Source organism: Brachypodium distachyon, chromosome 4 (genome assembly GCF_000005505.3).
Source record: "Brachypodium distachyon strain Bd21 chromosome 4, Brachypodium_distachyon_v3.0, whole genome shotgun sequence".
Classification (NCBI taxonomy): domain Eukaryota; kingdom Viridiplantae; phylum Streptophyta; class Magnoliopsida; order Poales; family Poaceae; genus Brachypodium; species Brachypodium distachyon.
The window spans coordinates 29,834,414-29,851,343 of NC_016134.3; the positions used below are offsets into that span (position 1 = coordinate 29,834,414).

Consider the following 16,930-nt stretch of genomic DNA (forward strand, 5'->3'; position numbering starts at 1 on the left):
CAGTGACAGTGCTTCCCACGGCCACCGGTGCACTTTTCGAGCTCCCCTACGGAGTAAGCACCGCCACTGGTACATTACAGTGGACCGCCACTGGTGGTATACCGGTGGCCGTTATGCCTCACCGTCACTGGTATGTTTTCGTAGCACTAGTGGCGGTGACGATGAATTTATCCACCGCCATGAGTGCTCCTCCGCGCGAGGGGAATATGTGCGCGAGCACTGGTGGCGGTTTACTGCGTTTTCACCACCACTAGTGCTCCTCCGCGCGAGGGGAATTTTTGCGTGAGCACTGGTGGCGGTTTGCTGCGTCTTCACCGCCACTAGTGCTTCATGCTAGTGATGGTTCGTGCGTTTTCACCGCCACCAGTGCTCCTCAGAGCGAGATTTCGTGCAGTGGTTGGGAGTTTTAGTCCCACCTCGCTAGTTTACAGAGAATCTGACCAGCATAAATAGCCTTCTCCACCTGCAGTCTCACTTCCGAATCACATCTCTTCCTGGTCGGCGGGCCCGGTTGTCCTCTCTTCCTGGCCTGTGGGCCCGGTTGTCGTTCCGAAACTTGGTGGGCTCGGTCAAAGCCCTGTGGGCCCGGTCAAACCTGCCCTAGTAGGTAGTAGGCAGCTCCCTTCTTTTCCTTCTCCTTACGACAACACGGTTCTTGCTTGTCAGGTCGTCGATGAAGAAACTTGTTTGCATTTTGTAGCAAACTGCCATGGTTCCCATCTTGCCGGAATTTTCTTGACGTCCATTTTATGACGAGGAACCTCACGAGGCAGGATCATTGTTGTGAATCTATGATCTTCTTGTCTGACATCACGTGCCCATCTGACACGGAACATGGGGATGGTGGTGAAGGTGTAGTCAAGCTCCCAGATCTCTTCGATCACACCATAGTACGCTTCTGTAGTGCCTTGGTTATCAGAACTAGTCTCAGCAACCAGCACTATACCGCTATTTTGGTAACTGCTCTTACGATCTTGCTCCTTGGTGTAGTACATATACTCGTTCATTGCGTATGACTGGTAAGTCACTACACAGCCGTCGGGTAGCCGCGAAAACTTTTGAGCGGTCCATTTTTCTTCATTTGCCGCCACCCTGGCATACCAAAATCTCTTGAGCCACACGGCGAATGTTGCATTGTGGGTCTTGTGTATCCAATCAGCACTCCTGTTAGGGTACCGGTTTTCAAGTTCTTCCATATGCATGTCGATGAAAGGCTGGACCTCGTACATATGTTGCAGCACCATTTTATGTGCTCTCATATAGTCGTCCTCTCTCCCCGATGAATACACATCCAGAACCTTCCCGCCAAGCCCACCTTCACCTTCTAGTTTGCCCTTATGTCGTGATTCGGGTACTCCTATGGGTTTGCGATCCGCCAACCAATCAGTGGCGTACTCCACACACTCTTCTGCATGGTAGCCTTGCATGATGCTACCTTCCGGATGCCCTCTGTTACGAACATACCGCTTCAGCACCCCGTTGTATTGTTCGGGCCCACACATGTTGTGCAGAAAGGAGGGCCCTAGTAGGATTATCTCGTTGGTGATATGGACCATCAGATGTACCATGATATCGAAGAATGTTGGAGGGAAGAACATATCACATTCACACAAAATTTGTATCATTGAATCCTTCAGCTGGAGGTAGCGTTCCACCGTGATGGATTTTTGCCCGATTGTGTCAAAAAAGTCACAAAGCTTCATCACCGTCTCTCTGACCCATGGCTCCATGGCACCTCTTATTGCAATTGGAAGTAACTGCGTGATAATCACGTGGCAGTCATGAGACTTCATGCCAACAAGCTTGTGACTCTTCATGTCAACGAGTCTCTTGATGCTGGACGAGTAGTTGGATGAAACTTTTATGCTGTGGAGACACTAGCACATTATGTGTAACTCGGCTTTGCTCAAGGTGTAACACGCAGGTTTACATCGTGTTGTTACCGTGACTTCACAATTGTGGTCTTCCGGTGACTCTTCCTCTACCGCCCACAGCTTCTTCCTTATGCCCAAGAACTCCAGGTCCTTCCGTGCCTTTGGCCCATCTTTTGTCTTATCTGCATTGTTCATTAGCAAGCCCAACAAGCTGTCGCACATGTTCTTCTCGACGTGCATGACATCTATGGTGTGACGGCTTTGTAAGAATTTCCAATAAGGCAGGTCCCAAAACACCGACCTCCTTTTCCACACAGGTCCATCGACATTCTTCTCTTTCGCTTGCGGATTTGCTTTCCCGGCAACAACTTCCAAGTTCCTAACAATTTCATAGATTTCGTACCCAGTCTTTTCCCTGGGCTTCGGGCGAGGCTCTGTCCTCCCATTGAAGTTTTTCTTGTCTTTCCTCCATGGGTCATCGTGTTGCAACCACTTTCGGTGTCCTATGTACACAATCTTCTGTGAAACTGCAGCCTCTGTGAGTTCGTTTCATCCCCGCACTTTGTACACGCTTTGTACCCATGTGTGCGTTGGCAAGATGAGTTCCCGTTCGCAGGGTAGTCATGCACACATGTCAGCAGAGCTGCCCGAAGGGTGAACTCCTCCTTCTTGTGAGCGTCCCAAACCTTTCGGCCCGTACTCCAAAGTTCCGCAAGTTCATCTTTCAGTAACTCCAGATACACGTTCAGATCAGCTCCCGGTTGCTTACGGCCTTGTATGAGCATGAATAGGTGGATGTACTTCCTCTTCATGATAAGCCACGGAGGAAGGTTGTATATGAACAGGATCACCGGCCATGTGCTGTGTTTGCTGCTCATGTTTCCGAACGAATTGATTCCGTCCGTACTCATCCCGAACCTGATGTTCCTGGGCTCTGCGCCGAAGTCTGGAAACTCCTCGTCCAGGGTCCTCCATTGAACCGCATCGGCGGGGTGTCTGAGTACACCATCGTCGTTACGGTACACCCCATCAGGATCGATATCCTTCTGAGTCGCGTCGTGGAAGATGAACCACCTGGCCTCCTTCTCGTTTGAAAACCAACGCTCCAACCGGCTACCACATGGGAGGTACCATACCGTCTTCGCCGCTAGACCACGAGTCACTTCTTCCTCCGGGAGGCCTTCAGGATTGGGGTCTTTCTTCCTGTATCGGGATGTTTTGCATACTGGACATCTGTGCATGTCTTTGTAGTCACCCTTGTATATGATGCAGTTCAACGGACAAGCATGGTATCTGACAACCTCTAAACCGAGGGGACATGCAACCTTCTTCGCTTCATACGTGCTCTTTTGCACATGTTGCCCGCAGGAAGAACTGTAGAAAGGTAACTCAAAATATCCGTGAATCCCGAGTCCACGATCTTATATTTTGCCTTCATTCGGAGAAGTTCGAGCGTTACTTCCAGCACACTTTTGTCCGGCTCTGCATTTTCATACAACGGCGTTTCTGCATCCTTCCTCAGCTTCTAAAATTTACGGGACACTAACTCATCATCAACGTCATCTAACTGTTTACGCAGGTGCACATCATCTAGCATTTCGGCCACCCTGCCTTGCGGAACTTTTGATCTTCAACACGGCATGGTTCGTCGGATGGATCATCATGCTCCATGTTCTCCATTTTTGAGTCGCTTTCAACTTCAATGGCATCCTCGCCGTGACAAGTCCAACGTGAATAACCCAACACAAAACCGTGTAGGAGCAAGTGCAACTCCACATCGCTTGGTAGAAGCATCATTGTGTTATAACAATTGCTACATGGACAACATGTCATGTCGTCCCCTTTTCTCAGCATATGTTCCGTGGCGACATTAGTGAAGTCCTTCAGTTTTCTTATCCACTCTTCACAATTTCTTGTCTCCTCGTACATCCAAGCACGGCTCATCGAGCTAAAACACGATAAACAAACATAAATCAAGTTACATATAGTATCACACAAAATTTCGGCATGACCTTTGCTATAAAATTTACAAATTTTGCAAAAAATTGCCAGATAAACACCCACCCACACCCACATGTGAACACAAACGGCACGATGGCCCGTATACATGTAGAAACAAAAATATTCACAAACACGGCACGATGGCCGCGGAACATGCACATTCAACACATATTTTATTGAGAGAGAGCAGCTTAATTAATCACAGAGGGGAGCAGAGGGAGAGAGGGCACCAGAGAGACAGAGAGGAGGGTGCGCATGCGCAGCAACCAGAGAGACGACAGAGGGGAGGGAGAAACGGAGCTAGGGGAAGAGTGGGGGACCTCCCAAGCAAACGAGTCGGCCGGGACAGCTCCTTGAGAGAGATCGAGCTCTCTCGGCCACCGGCGCCATTTCAGCCACATCGAGGAAGAAGAGAAGAGAGGAAGGAGCTAGAGGAAACGAGAGGGAGAGGAGGAAGAAGGAGAGGGAAAGGGAGCAACCTTCCGGCCGCCGGCGGCATGGAATTTTGGTAGAGCTTCGCCGTCGCCTGTGTGTTCAGGAGCCACAGCTGGTCCAGAGACGCGCGAGTTGAGGAAGATAAGCCACAATAACTTTGCTTTATACAGAACTTACTAGTGGCGGTTTAAAGAATCTGCCCGCCACTGGTAAACGGGATGGGAATCTCTGAGGAGCACTAGTGGCGGGTAACCGATGCGGCCACTGGAACTAGGAGCACTAGTGGCGGTGGAAGCCGCATGAGTGCTGGCACCGCCACTAGTGCTCCACTAACAGCGGCGGTGGAAGCTAACCGCCACTGGTACTCGTTTCAGATTCTTCCAACAACTTACCAGTGGCGGTTTGTTTTTTCGACCACTCTAACCGCCACTAGTGCTCGTGCGCCGGTGACTACTAAGCAGCTCCAGTGGCGGTGAATGACCACCGCCACGGGTGCTAGAGCACCGGTGGCGGTGCTGGTCGTGCGAGTGCTTTCACCGCCACCGGTGCTCCACTAGCAGTGGCGGTGGTTGCTCACCGCCACTGGTATTCGGTTTGGATTCCTCCAACGACGTTCAATAGCGGTGAATGTTTTGGACCATCTGTACCGCCACTGGAGTTCGTGCGCCAGTAACCCATTCTGGCGTAGTGATTCTTAAAAAGCGTCTGGATACATGTAATATTTCGACAACAATTTAGGATCGGAGGGACTATTTAATTTGCATTAACACATCTAGAGATCTTCATGAGAACAAACTTTCAAAGTACTGTGACACTACTCCAGAAAACACCTCCAGTGTCGGTCAAAAAATGGGGTTGGTGGCGGCGATCACGCCCGCCACCAACTCTACGTCACTGGAGGTTTTAGCACCGGTGGCGGGTAAAATACCCGCCACTGCTGCTCGGAGATCACCAATGGCGGGTAAACTACCCGCCACCGAAGACCTACAAACCGCCACTGTAAAATCCTCCGGCACCACCCAAAAAGTGCGTGGAGTACGGCAGTGGGCGCCCGCCACTGGATATTTCCAGTGGCGGTCTATGGCCACCGCCACTGGAACCGTTTCCAGTGGTGGTGGTGTCTAACCGCCACGGGTATATGTTCAGTGGCGGTGGTTTATAACCACCACTGGTACTATTTTTTTCTGAAAAAAATAAATGAATTATGTATAAAAATAAAATATTCTTGTACCACAGAAATAGCAGGAATACATCACATCACAGAAAATAGCAGGAATACAGCAGCACCAAAGAAACATAATAGCAGCAGATATGTTACAAAGTTCAACACGAGTTAAACATTCAAGTCACATGCATGTATACAAAGTGTTTGAAAGAATGAGCCACAAATAAAAGTGTTTCACATAAATTAACCACTTTTGGTGACAATCCTGCCGCCGTAGTAATCCCCGCTCGTTTTGAGGACCTCCTTGTTGAGGATTTCGCCGATGTCCTTCTGGATCTCGTACACGAGAATTTCTGAGTTGTGCCCTAACTCGGCGTTGGCCAGAAAGAAATTGCTCACTTCTTCAAAGGTCTTCTTCCCCTTTGGCTTGAAGTCATTGATGAACTGCTGAATAGTGTGCGCGCAGTAGTAACCACAGTAGACGGATCCTTCAGGCTGTTGCTCGCAGGGGACCTGAAAGTGTGCCTGAGGAGAGCGTCACGATTGCGGCTAAAACTAGGCATCGCGTACCATTTCACCGCGTCGTGATAGGCTGTGTTGATGACATTTGCGTTGTGGTTCATTCTCCTTGCGTCGTAGTGGATCAAAATATGTGACCCCTCCAAGATCGAGGCAGATGGCGATTGCCACCCAATGGCCGCTGTTTCATAAAATGACGCACATTGTATTAGCCAAATAATATAACAAGCGAGTCTTCCGACGAAAAAAGATGTATGTATTCACGCGAATTGAAAACAACTTGCTGTAGATGGTACAATATCTATATAAAACGGCGGTCTTGGTGCTTCAACATGAATTGAGTGAGGTATTCAATCGCCAACCGCGCGTCTGGGCCGGGCCAAATAACGACGCTCTTTTACACCCCTCTGGCGAGCCAAGTTCTACAGTCTCATCTTTTGAGCCCAGCATTCTGTTTTTTAGGGGGAAATTGGGGAACAGAAGTACTGCTGCCATGCTCGACGCCCAGGCTGACAAACAGGACCCACTTCTGCTGACGTGTGCATGACGACACAGTGACCCAACCGTGACACCCAACAATGTGGGAACTGAACCAGCTCAAGCTCTCACACCGACACAAGCAGCAGCAAACCATCAAAAGGCCACGCATCATTCACACACAGTGACGGAGAGAGACCTCTGCAGACGGCTTGTTAGTACTAACCCTGATGAAGCATCATGAACAATTGAACATGATGATGATGATGATGCACAGGCAGATCAGAAGCACAAAACCAGAAACTGCTTAGATCCATACGTCTTGTGAACAGGGGCTCCAGGAAAGGAGATGAAAAGGACTTAGTATAAAGGAGGGCACTTGGCCAGCTTAGCTACCACAAGCAGCAGGTGCATCAAATCACCAAACCAGGAAGCACTGAAGCAGTTGCAAGGGCAGGATATTACTGCTACCAAAAGAAAAGCTGTTTTGGAAGAGGTTTACAGGAGACACCACAGGACAGTGTGCATTGCCTAATCAATCATGATCAAAACAACAGATCAGCTTTCCCTCTCTTCTGCACACTGCTGTCTTGTCTGCAGCTACAACTGTTAATTCAAGGACAGTTCCCAGAGCTAGTGGAACTTTGTTGGTGAAGCAGAAAAGAGGAAGATTCTTCAGTTCCTATGGAGAAGATCAACAAATGATAAGGGTTTCAGTGGCACTGTATAGTCCTTGAGAGATGATCCAAAGACAGAAAGACTACTACTACCAAAGTAGACACAGTGTAGAGTACAGAGTGCAGCTAACAGAGCAGCTGAACTACAAGGCCAATCTGCACTTGCCACTTGGTAGTACTGCATTAGGTTGTTGTTTAACATGTGACCTCAGGATAGATAGCATCCTGGGACTAGCTTTTTTAGTTACTGCAATAGTTAAAAGGGGGAACAGAATTAAGTTCGTGACTTTGTGTTTGTGGTACTACTGCCACTTTTGCTTTTCGCCTGATCACCATGGTGGATGATTCCTGACAGCAGAAGTGGCTTGTGTAGGAGTACAATTAGGAACGAGAACGTTCATTGATCATATATGTATATATATACATATATATGCCCATTTCATTGTTCTTGCCCTCTTGGTGTTCTGGGATTTAACTCAGTATTCTGCAATCTGTTTACTCTATATAAAATGAACAGGAGAAAAATAAATCTGCACCACATCTGACTACCCATTTTGGAGCAACATTGCTGCATTTGATTATTTCTCTGCGGAGAACCAATGTTCAGAATGCAGACGTTCCAGGTAACACAAACTCGAAAAATAAATCTGTACCACAGTCCACATATGACTAAACTTTTTTGCAACGGCATTGCTGCATTTTAAAAAATAAATACGGGTAACGGCATTGCTGCATTTGATAGCAAATGTTCAGAATGGAGATGTTCCAGACAACACAAACATAAAAAGGTCGGGGATTTTTGTAAGATAATGAAAGAACTGGGATTTCATAAGATACTGAAAGATTTGGGGATTAGAATCAGGAATGACACAAATTTAAAAGTAGTGTAGCGGTATTCTTTCTTTCTTTTATCTTAATAAACATTATAATAGAACCAAAGGTCACATTTCCAAATTCTGAAGTCTTCCAAACGCAAGTGGCTCAAAGAATTAGCCGCGCACAAGTGAATCTGAAGACCATTAAACAAAAATCTGCTCAAACACACCAAAATGCAGTATCAAAGCATGAGAAGAAGGAATCATCTTCCCACAAAGATCTTTTCAGTTCAACCCCTTTTCCCCCTTTCATTCCTTTACAGATCGATACAGATTTTATGCTTACTTACTAGCATTCGATCATCGATCACAGCTGAAGCAAGAGCAGGATGAGAGCTACCTAAAATCCATCGATCAAAATGCTTGATTTTGTTGATGGGGATCAACCGGCGGCGAGCAACGGCAAGTCGAGGCCCTCCATGCGGCAGCGCACGACGCAGCGGAAGACCTCCCGGACCGTCCTCTCCAGCGGGTCGAGCCCGTCCTTGACGGCGGCGCACGCGGCAGCGAGCTCGGCCGCGGCCTCCCGCACCGCCGCGGCGTCCATCCTCTCGCCGGCGTCGATCGCGTCGGAAAGCCGCCGCGAGCTCTTCTCGAGGCCGTGGATTTCCTTTAGGAAGAAGCCGCACGAGTTGCTGCGCCTGCTGTCCTTGCGCTTCCCTTCCTCGGCGAGCCGGTCGGTAATGGCCAGCAGCGGCGGCGCCCATGGGTATGCTGCGGCGGCGCGCGGCGGCGGGGGCGTCGGGAGGTGGTGCAGCGCGGCGGCGCGGTCGGGGCACGGGACGGCGGCCACGAGCGCCCACGCGGTTAGGTGGAGCACGCAGCCCATGGCGTACGCCGCCGCGGCCGCGCCCTCGTGCGTCCTCGGCGGGGGGGTTAGGTTAGTGCCGATGGCCTGCAGCTGCCGCGCCGCCGACCACGAGCGCGACACGCCCCACGAGAGCGACCGGAAGTGGGACGAAGACGAGGAGGAAGAAGAAGACGAGATGGAAGCGAGGGCCGGGGAAGATTTTGCGGAATTGCGGCCGAAGGAGCGGTTGCGGTGGGGAATGGAACTGGCGGCGGAGGAGCTGGCGTCGGCGAGGAGGGCGGAGAGGTCGGAGAGCGCCTTGCGAGCGCGGCGGAGCTGGCCCTCGTGGATCTCTTTCTCCCCGGCGGCGGCGGAGGCGGCGATGCCGGCGAGGCGGGCCCAGCGGCGGGCCTGGTCGACCCCGTCGCGGGCGGCGTTGCAGACGTCGAGCAGCTTCACAGCGCGCTCGTGGAACTCCGCCGCCAGCCTCTCCGCCTGCTGGGCTCCGCGGCACCGCTGGGCCTGAGCCGCCGCGGAGGATACGGCCCGGAAGTCGTCCTGGCAGAGGAGGAACGCCTCGAGGAGCCGCCGGAGCCAGGGGGCGGAGAGGAATTGGAACCCGTCGTCCCCGGAGCCTTCCCGGAGATCCGAGAGGACACCCGCCACGCGCCGCTGGAACGAGGCCTCGAGGTCGGCGACGGCCGCCTCCTCCGCCTCCGGCGGCGGCGGCATGGCCGCCGCGTGGGGCGGGGTGTCCCGGCGGAGGGAGAAGAGGGTGCGGCCGAAGGAGGAGAACGGGCCCTGCTGCTGGTGGTAGTCCGTCGCCGGCATGGGATGGGTCGCCGCTCGCCGGAGAAGAAGACAAGAGGGAGGCTTAGCGGGCTAGCGGGCGCGGAGACTCTTCGTTTCGTTTTGGGGGGTTTTCTGAGTGGCGGTTGATGTGTGTAGGTGCGGGTATATATATGCGCGGGGTTGTGTGATTAGGGAGGCGATTAGTTTAGTTAATCGCTGGTTGATTAGTTTAAGAGCAGATTAACAGTTATAGCCTGCTACTGGCCGTAAGCATTGCCATGTCATAATATAATAGATAGCATGTATAATAAATTGGTTATAAGAAACACTATTTTATTAATAGCAGGACCACATACAGTCTCACAGGTGTCTAGGAGCACAGGTGTCTAGGAGCACGTGTTGAAGCTGACTACTAGTTAACAGCCCATCTTTTTTCTCTCTCCTTTTCTCTTTATTCCAATTAAGCATCAAAATAATATTTTAATTCTTGTAGGAAGCTTATATCCTACCATTATTCTTGCTCTAAAGGGGATTAGGGAAAAGGGTTCCCCGGCTAATCACAACAAGTGGATTTGTTTAATGGCTGTGCCCTTTTGTGGCTTTTGTGTTTGCAGGTGGTAGTGGTACTGATTAGAGTATTGGTTTGGAGGGAGAGCCGTGAAATATTTCTGGATTAAACTTGTTTTTTTTGTGATTAGGGATTAAACTTGTTGATAGCAGCAAAGCCGTCGTAGTAGTATCTGGAGACATCTCTACTCCTTTTTCTCTCCATCGCTCATCCCGTATCTTAATACGCGACGCGGAACAATCAACTTATCTCCGGCTATAAATCATGCAACTAAATAAAAAAGACACCAGATTTTAGTTTAGTCACCAAGGAACTAAATAAACAAACAGATTAAATTAAGCATCCATCGAATCAAATCCGGTCGAGAGGAGTGTGGGGGACGAGCTGAACAAACGCGGCCGACGCGGGATCAAACAGCCGGGGGGGAACCGCTGTCTGCGGGGCCCCGATGGCAGTGGCTGGACGGCTAGGATATTGCCGGGTCAGCCTGACAGAACGATACTAGTTCCACGCCATAGATTACTAGTGGTAGTTGAAACCAGGGCGTGCGTGCACATTGATATTCTCCTCAGCTGGTTTCAGCTTAGTTTAATCGATCGAACAAACTACTACTAATCCCCAATTCGATGCGTTCAAAGTTCCAAATCCAGTTGCAATTAGTCAGTGCAGTACTGCAGTGCACGCGACCGATCTGCTGGGAGAGAAGGAGTAAAAGAAACCGAGTGATCAAAAAGAAGATCGACGCGGCGGCGCTGCCTGCCTGACCGCGTGCATACGTCTTGCCTTGTCTTCGCTTTTTCTAGTCCGCCTCTGCCACACGCAGGTACGGGTGGGCCCGCGCTTTTCTTGAGGGGCGTGTGGGGCCCGGGCGTCAGTACAGTCGAGCGGCCGAAACTGTGAAATCCTGACCAACACTGGCTGTTCTGTTTCCTTGTTATCCTCAGCCTTTCATAATTCTGTTTAGGAGTATACTGTTCCCCCCTTTTTTTTTGCAGGGAGGAGCTGTTGTCGCTAGCTATCCTCGGATTTTATTTTTCTTTCTTTCTTGCGCAGCAGGAAATGATCCTAGCTAATCTTTATGGGAAAAGGAAATAATCCTCTGGTGATTCCTTGGTGCTCCATCCAAAAGGTTGACAGGAGACAAAGCTAGCTTCCTATCCGATGCGCTCTCTCGCGAGCTCCCTCACTCGGATTTCTTTCTTGCGCAGCAGGAAATTAAAATGGTCGATCTTTTGGTGGTGATCCCCAAAAGGTTGATAGGAGACGGGCATCGGGAATATATATGATCGTCAGATCGTGGCCGTGGATGGTTCACTTGTTGTTCTGATCGAGAGGCAGCTGCTAGTAGCGCCGTCGAAAGGAAAAAAAATAGCTTGAGGTCGACATAAGTGCCGATCATGGAAAGGGGATCATCTATACATCCGAGCTCGGCTGAGTGCCTCCCGATTTGTCTTGCTCAAGGGGTAAGGGAGCCATGATGTTCTTTTTCTTTAATGGTTTTGTTAAAGGGTTAACTTCTTAATCTATTTTTAATGGTTAATTGCTCAATCCAGTCACCTAAAATTACAAATTACTAGGTCTACTTGCATTTTGATTTATTTATTTTTCATTTTTTTGGAGAAACGAATTGCAGTTTTCAAAAGGGTACAAACTGCAAAATTTGGTAAAACTGTTGCTGCAGTTCTTAGTTCTTACTGCAAAAGGTTCGTCCAGAGGCTTGCAAAAGGTGACTGAGATTTTATCAACTCAGAAACGTACAGAAAAACTCTTTTTGGTTTTATTATCTATCCATACATTTCCCTTTTCTTTTTCTTTTTTTTTGTTTGCCACAAAGCTTAAGGATGTTGCATGGATGGATCCTGTCCCTGTCAGCTTACCAAACTATAGAAAGAGATGGCTCTGCACATACATCCATCCATACGTACAATACAATACCAAGGTGTCATTTTCGAATCTTGCTCCGGATGTTGATGAAAGCTTTGTTTGCATGGGTAAGCAAGCAACACAAAGCAACTCTCGCAAGGTCATAGCTTATGAGTTATGACCTCGCTTAGTACCAAACAAAAATAATAATAAGATCTGGTCCCTGATGCTGACACTACAACAGCAAATGAAGCCCAGCAAATTTTCTAAGCTACTTTGAACACACATTGGAGTTTGAGAAATTACAATTCGCTCGGTAAATACATCGATGATGATGGAAAACTTCATGAAGTCTACTAAAATATCACATACACAGTCATCATACAGAACAAGGCTACAAACAGAAGAAATGGAGATTGGATCAGATACAGTAACAAATCAGCGGCTATGAGTCTGGAGAACGCTTCTAAAGGCTAGGGCTAGACAAACTGTTTGTTCCCTCTCTTTTTTACGTTTCCGGGTGTCCCTGAGTCGCACTGGCAGCAGCCAGCGATACAGTAACAGAATAGCACCCCCGCCTAATATCGGGGATGGTGAGCTTCTAGGAGAACATTCCAGACGACAGGCGTCCCAAATAAGCGGGGTATTCATGATGCTTGCAGCCCGGGAATTCTATTCACAGCCCCATTTGGTGTTGAAACAGCTCAGAGAGATGGCGAAGGCCTGGAAGGCCGAGAGGGGGTAGCGGTAGTCCATGGTGAACATGTCCTTTGCAACCTTGCCGAATTGCAATATGACCTTATCATGCTCAGGTGGAGGGGGTGGAGCAGGCTCGGCAGGGTGTGGCGGGGTTAGGGCTCCAGCAGCAGGTAGCGCGGCGGCAGCAGTGAGCTGGAAGTTCTTGACAGAAGCGACAGTTACCCGGCCTCGGAAGTTGAGGCACCAGCACTGCAGCTGCTCATGCCATCTTGGAGCCTTATTGCGGAGAATCAAAGGTACGTCCTTGCACTGATCTTCGTCGCTCAGTGACTGCCGGCTGATCCCTGGGCCACCTCTAATTGAGCTGTCAGAGAATCGTGCACTGCTGAAATGCACCGAATGGTCCATAATAGATGATTTTGAGATCGATATTCTGCTGAAAGATTCATCCAGGGAACGTCGTGCAAGGATGCTATCCATTTGGCAAGGGACAGTGCCACCAGCCTCGAGGGATGAGGCAGGGATGGAGTGCATTACGCAATGCATCCGCCTAGGACCCCGGGTTCCAAGGACATTGAGCTTGTAGGAGACCTGAGCTATGCTATACAAGCTGCAAGGAACCTTCGTCGACCCGTTCTTGGAGTAAAATCTTTGGCTTGGTTTTCCTGAGTTTGAAACAGTACTTGAATTGTATGGTGGCTGGGTGTCATACATTATAAACTTGGTGCCAATGACATTTGACCTTCAAAATGGTAAACATATTAGGATGTAACAACATTTGTCCAATTAAAATGCTGCATTGTGAAATAGGGCTATAGTTTCTTCAAGTTAGTACCTCATTTTTCCAAGGTATGTATTTGAAGAGCTAGATATACTGTTCGCATTCATAGATATAATATATTCAGTCCATGTTGCACGGCAGATTCTTTTTGCTGATAGAAGGAATTTGCCATTTTCAACAAGCACAGCTGTAGAAAAGAACATTTAATCATTTATGACATACTAAAATAATCATACTGGTAACAAGACACTAAACATGTATACATTTGGATTTCCTTCGTTTTTTAGCAAAAAATCTGATGGATAAACATCAAAAAGCAATAAAACGAAAATACCATTCAATCTCAGATTCTCAGTCGAGCCATTAAGTAGTCCATGATAAGATACAAATATTCCACAACACAGAGACAACTAGCACATAAGTAAGCTTCGCAGGAGTACAAAGAAGTCACTCTCGAAGCAGTGCAAATTACTCGAGTGGTGCACATTTAGAGTGGCCTTTGTTTCTGAGTAACCATTCCAGCTTGTGTATGTACAGATATACTTATACCATAGGAACTGGTTGTTTTAATACAGCTGATCTTTAATGAAGAAACATATCCAGAGTTCTATTAGAAATTATTTTATCGAATAACAAGAAAAAATCTGATTAATACAGGGGACACTTTAGTTTTTATTCACATGTGGTTTAATAGCTATGGTTCATTTCATCACATCCTCAATATGACTTCCAAGGAAGCTTTGAGAATCATATGATATAAGAAACTAAGAATGAATATCAAGGCTGATGAATCAATCTGTAGTTCAGCACAAACAGAAAACAGCTTAGTCAAGCATATTCGTGTTCACTGATCTGTGACAGACTGACATCTCCAAAACCTACGCAGGGACTATAAAATTTATGCTTGCTATTTACCATCTTACATCAGGATAATATGTTGCATTCTTTAGAACACCACAACTTCCAGTTACAGAGAACTGCATAGTTCTCTTTTCTTTTTACAGAATTCCCTAGTCCATTACAACATAAAATGTATGGGGGTACCAAGAAACTTACCTGAGCTAAGCGAGAGGTACAGGTAATAGGTTTGGGTAGATCTATCCCTCTTAATGAAGCATTGGATAATTCCATGCCGAGGCCCAGGCTTTACATAGATGAGACAACATTGAGTTTATTAGGACAGAGGTCAATGATGACAATGAAGAAGGATAACTGAATGTTAACATAACTGAACATTACCTGCTTCAGGGAAACAGGAAAAGTGAGCTTTCCACACTCCTCTGGATTTTTTACTATCTCTTTACACATCTCTCTCCATGTTTTGCAGACAGCTGCACAAGCAACCACATTCCTCCTGCAAGGCCATGTAGCTTCACTGGCCTCCAACCTCTCAATCACATCTCGAAGCAATTCAGGAGGCAAGTTAGCCCAGCAGCTGCTCTGGATTACAGGCACTGGGTCATGCAACTCATGGACAGCACCATGCGATTTGCCTCTGCAATGGCCCAGAAGCCTGGTCTCAAATCTTCTCTGAGATAAGCTACCAAAGCCATCCTTTACATCCCGCACAATGCTACGGAAGGACATCTACTCCAAATTCCAAATATCGAGCACTGCCGTATAACAAAAACAATCTCGTGCTGTCGAACAATAGCATTCCAAGAAACAGTAATCAATTCAAATTCTCTTCACTATTATCAAAGGAACCTGAAGGAGAAAAATTAGTTATTAGTAACTAATATTGTCTGGTAATTTTCAGTGTACAGAGTCATCTGTGTTATTATATCTTATCTTCTATAGAAAGGTAGCCTCAACAAGTAAAATGCTATTTCTAATGTCAAAAGGGAACGGTACTGTATGTTTACGTCAGAAATTAAAGCTTACTGCATAAGTTAACAGTCAGATTCCCGCAGAAACAGAATAAGAACTACATTAAATTTACGCTTAAGCCTTACGGCAGCTTAACATCTGTTGACTCTTAAAATAGGCTATGGAAATCTGGAAAAGGAAACCAATGACTAATCTATTACTCCCTCCGTCCCATATTAAGTGACTCAAATTTGTTCAAATATGGACGTATCTATGCCTAAAAAGCATCTAGATACATGTAATAGAAAGTCACTTAATATGGGACGGAGGGAGTATTACGCAGCACAGAGTTAGCATACGATCGCATCAACAAATCATATCAGCACACCCCAGAAAATATCTCCAGAACGACTCATAGCTCGTTGCCACTTTCGAGGATAAAAATCTACTATTAGCATCCAAACTTTAATCATATGGCTATTAAATGGATAGAGACCTCAGGACAGCAATTTTCCAACAGCCTGCTATCTGGGAAAATTCTCCAGGTTGTAGTAGCCACAACTAGAGATTAACGATACACTTCTCGTACCAGCACGAGCATCTCAGCACCTTAATTTACTTGACTACGGTAGCCTAAAAACGTCTGCACTTCTAGTTTGGGTAGAATCCAACTACAACATGCTACTCCACCAGTAAACACTAAACAAAAAACATCATGTGCAATAATAAGACACAAGCACATCAAATGTTAAAAAAAGAACAAATTATAAATCAACCCATACATGATAACTAAATCTACTCGGGGGTAATTTAACCCTAAAGAGAAGAGCGCAGCAGGTCTGCCTTGGCACACAGACACAACCAAAATCCCTAGCTTTCACCGAGTTAGATCAACGAAGAACAGACCCGAAAACAGCTACCATTCCTCCTTTCCAACCAAATCCCACTGAGATTTTTCCCTCCCTCCCTCCCCCTCTCTTGAAATCGCAGAAAAAGCTTTGCTTTGCGTCTCGACGCACTGCAAGGAAAGAGAGCTATGCGCAAGCCCACGGAGGGGCAGGGCAACACCCCCAGGTTTACAACGCAAACACGCCCAAGCGCTAGATCCCGCCGGTGGCAGCGCTCCGAGGCTTATTCTTCGTGAAAACGGCAAAGGAATCCAATGAGATTCAGGAACCCGCTTCATTTCATCCAAGAGAGACGACGCCCTTCGTCAGTTCTACAAAATTCAGCCAAGGAAATGAGCCGAAACCCCCCATCTCATCCGAGACGAGACCAGCCAAGCAAGTCGCAGAGGAATTCCCCGAAAACATGCAACAGCTTGCTCCCCTCTCCGTCTCTGCAGAAGCAGAACCCAATTCGCGGAATCCCCCCCGAGCACAAATCGCCGAGGAATTCCCCGAGGAAGTTTACCAGCACGGATCGAAGGAAGTCGGGAGGGAGCACACGCACCTGGAGACGGAGCGTCCGCGGTCCGGCGGCGGCGGCCATCCGCATCGGCGAAGAGGAGAGGGGGAATGGAAGGAAACGGAGGGGGAAGTGGCCAAGGAAGGAACAAGTGGTGCCTGGAGGAGTGCAGTGCTCCCGTTTGAGGTTTGGGTGAAG

General features: G+C 48.0%; 2 protein-coding genes and 1 long non-coding RNA gene across 4 annotated transcripts in view; 1 reads left to right on the forward strand and 2 right to left on the reverse strand.

The window, feature by feature from the left end:
• Positions 1–3,783, forward strand: part of LOC100826688 — a 6,194-nt gene extending 2,411 nt beyond the window's left edge. Inside the window, exons 6-7 of the long non-coding RNA XR_002960025.1 lie at positions 3,147–3,258; positions 3,454–3,783. This is a non-coding gene — a long non-coding RNA (uncharacterized LOC100826688). The remainder of the gene's footprint in view (positions 1–3,146; positions 3,259–3,453) is intronic.
• A 1,809-nt stretch (positions 3,784–5,592) lies between these two features.
• On the reverse strand, positions 5,593–9,757 carry LOC100827001. 2 transcript variants are annotated; one of them, XM_024454928.1, is made up of 2 exons: positions 8,364–9,757; positions 5,593–6,175 (listed from the first exon to the last, which is right to left on the reverse strand). In XM_024454928.1, exon 1 carries the CDS (start codon positions 9,642–9,644, stop codon positions 8,406–8,408), a length of 1,239 nt encoding a protein of 412 aa, XP_024310696.1. In that variant the 5' UTR covers positions 9,645–9,757; the 3' UTR covers positions 5,593–6,175; positions 8,364–8,405. The 2 variants fall into 2 exon arrangements, with proteins under 2 accessions (XP_024310696.1, XP_003576269.1); XM_003576221.4 differs by lacking the exon at positions 5,593–6,175 and adding an exon at positions 6,757–7,153.
• Positions 9,758–12,284: 2,527 nt separating this feature from the next.
• On the reverse strand, positions 12,285–16,921 carry LOC100844621 (tubby-like F-box protein 13). Its single transcript, XM_003577765.4, has 5 exons — positions 16,778–16,921; positions 14,756–15,223; positions 14,573–14,660; positions 13,571–13,703; positions 12,285–13,477 (listed from the first exon to the last, which is right to left on the reverse strand). The coding sequence occupies exons 2-5, from the start codon at positions 15,101–15,103 to the stop codon at positions 12,709–12,711; spliced, it is 1,338 nt and encodes a 445-aa protein (XP_003577813.1). The 5' UTR covers positions 15,104–15,223; positions 16,778–16,921; the 3' UTR covers positions 12,285–12,708.
• Between the last annotated feature and the right edge of the window lie 9 nt (positions 16,922–16,930).

Bases quoted from the DNA above. Each gene is read 5' to 3' on its own strand.
- LOC100827001 (XM_024454928.1), bottom strand. From the start codon at position 9,644: ATGCCGGCGACGGACTACCACCAGCAGCAGGGCCCGTTCTCCTCCTTC.
- LOC100844621 (XM_003577765.4), bottom strand. From the start codon at position 15,103: ATGTCCTTCCGTAGCATTGTGCGGGATGTAAAGGATGGCTTTGGTAGC. The intron at 13,704-14,572 runs GTAAGTTTCTTG...TCTTTTCTACAG, and splicing joins GTACCTCTCGCTTAGCTCAG to CTGTGCTTGTTGAAAATGGC. The intron at 13,478-13,570 runs GTACTAACTTGA...ACCATTTTGAAG, and splicing joins ACATACCTTGGAAAAATGAG to GTCAAATGTCATTGGCACCA.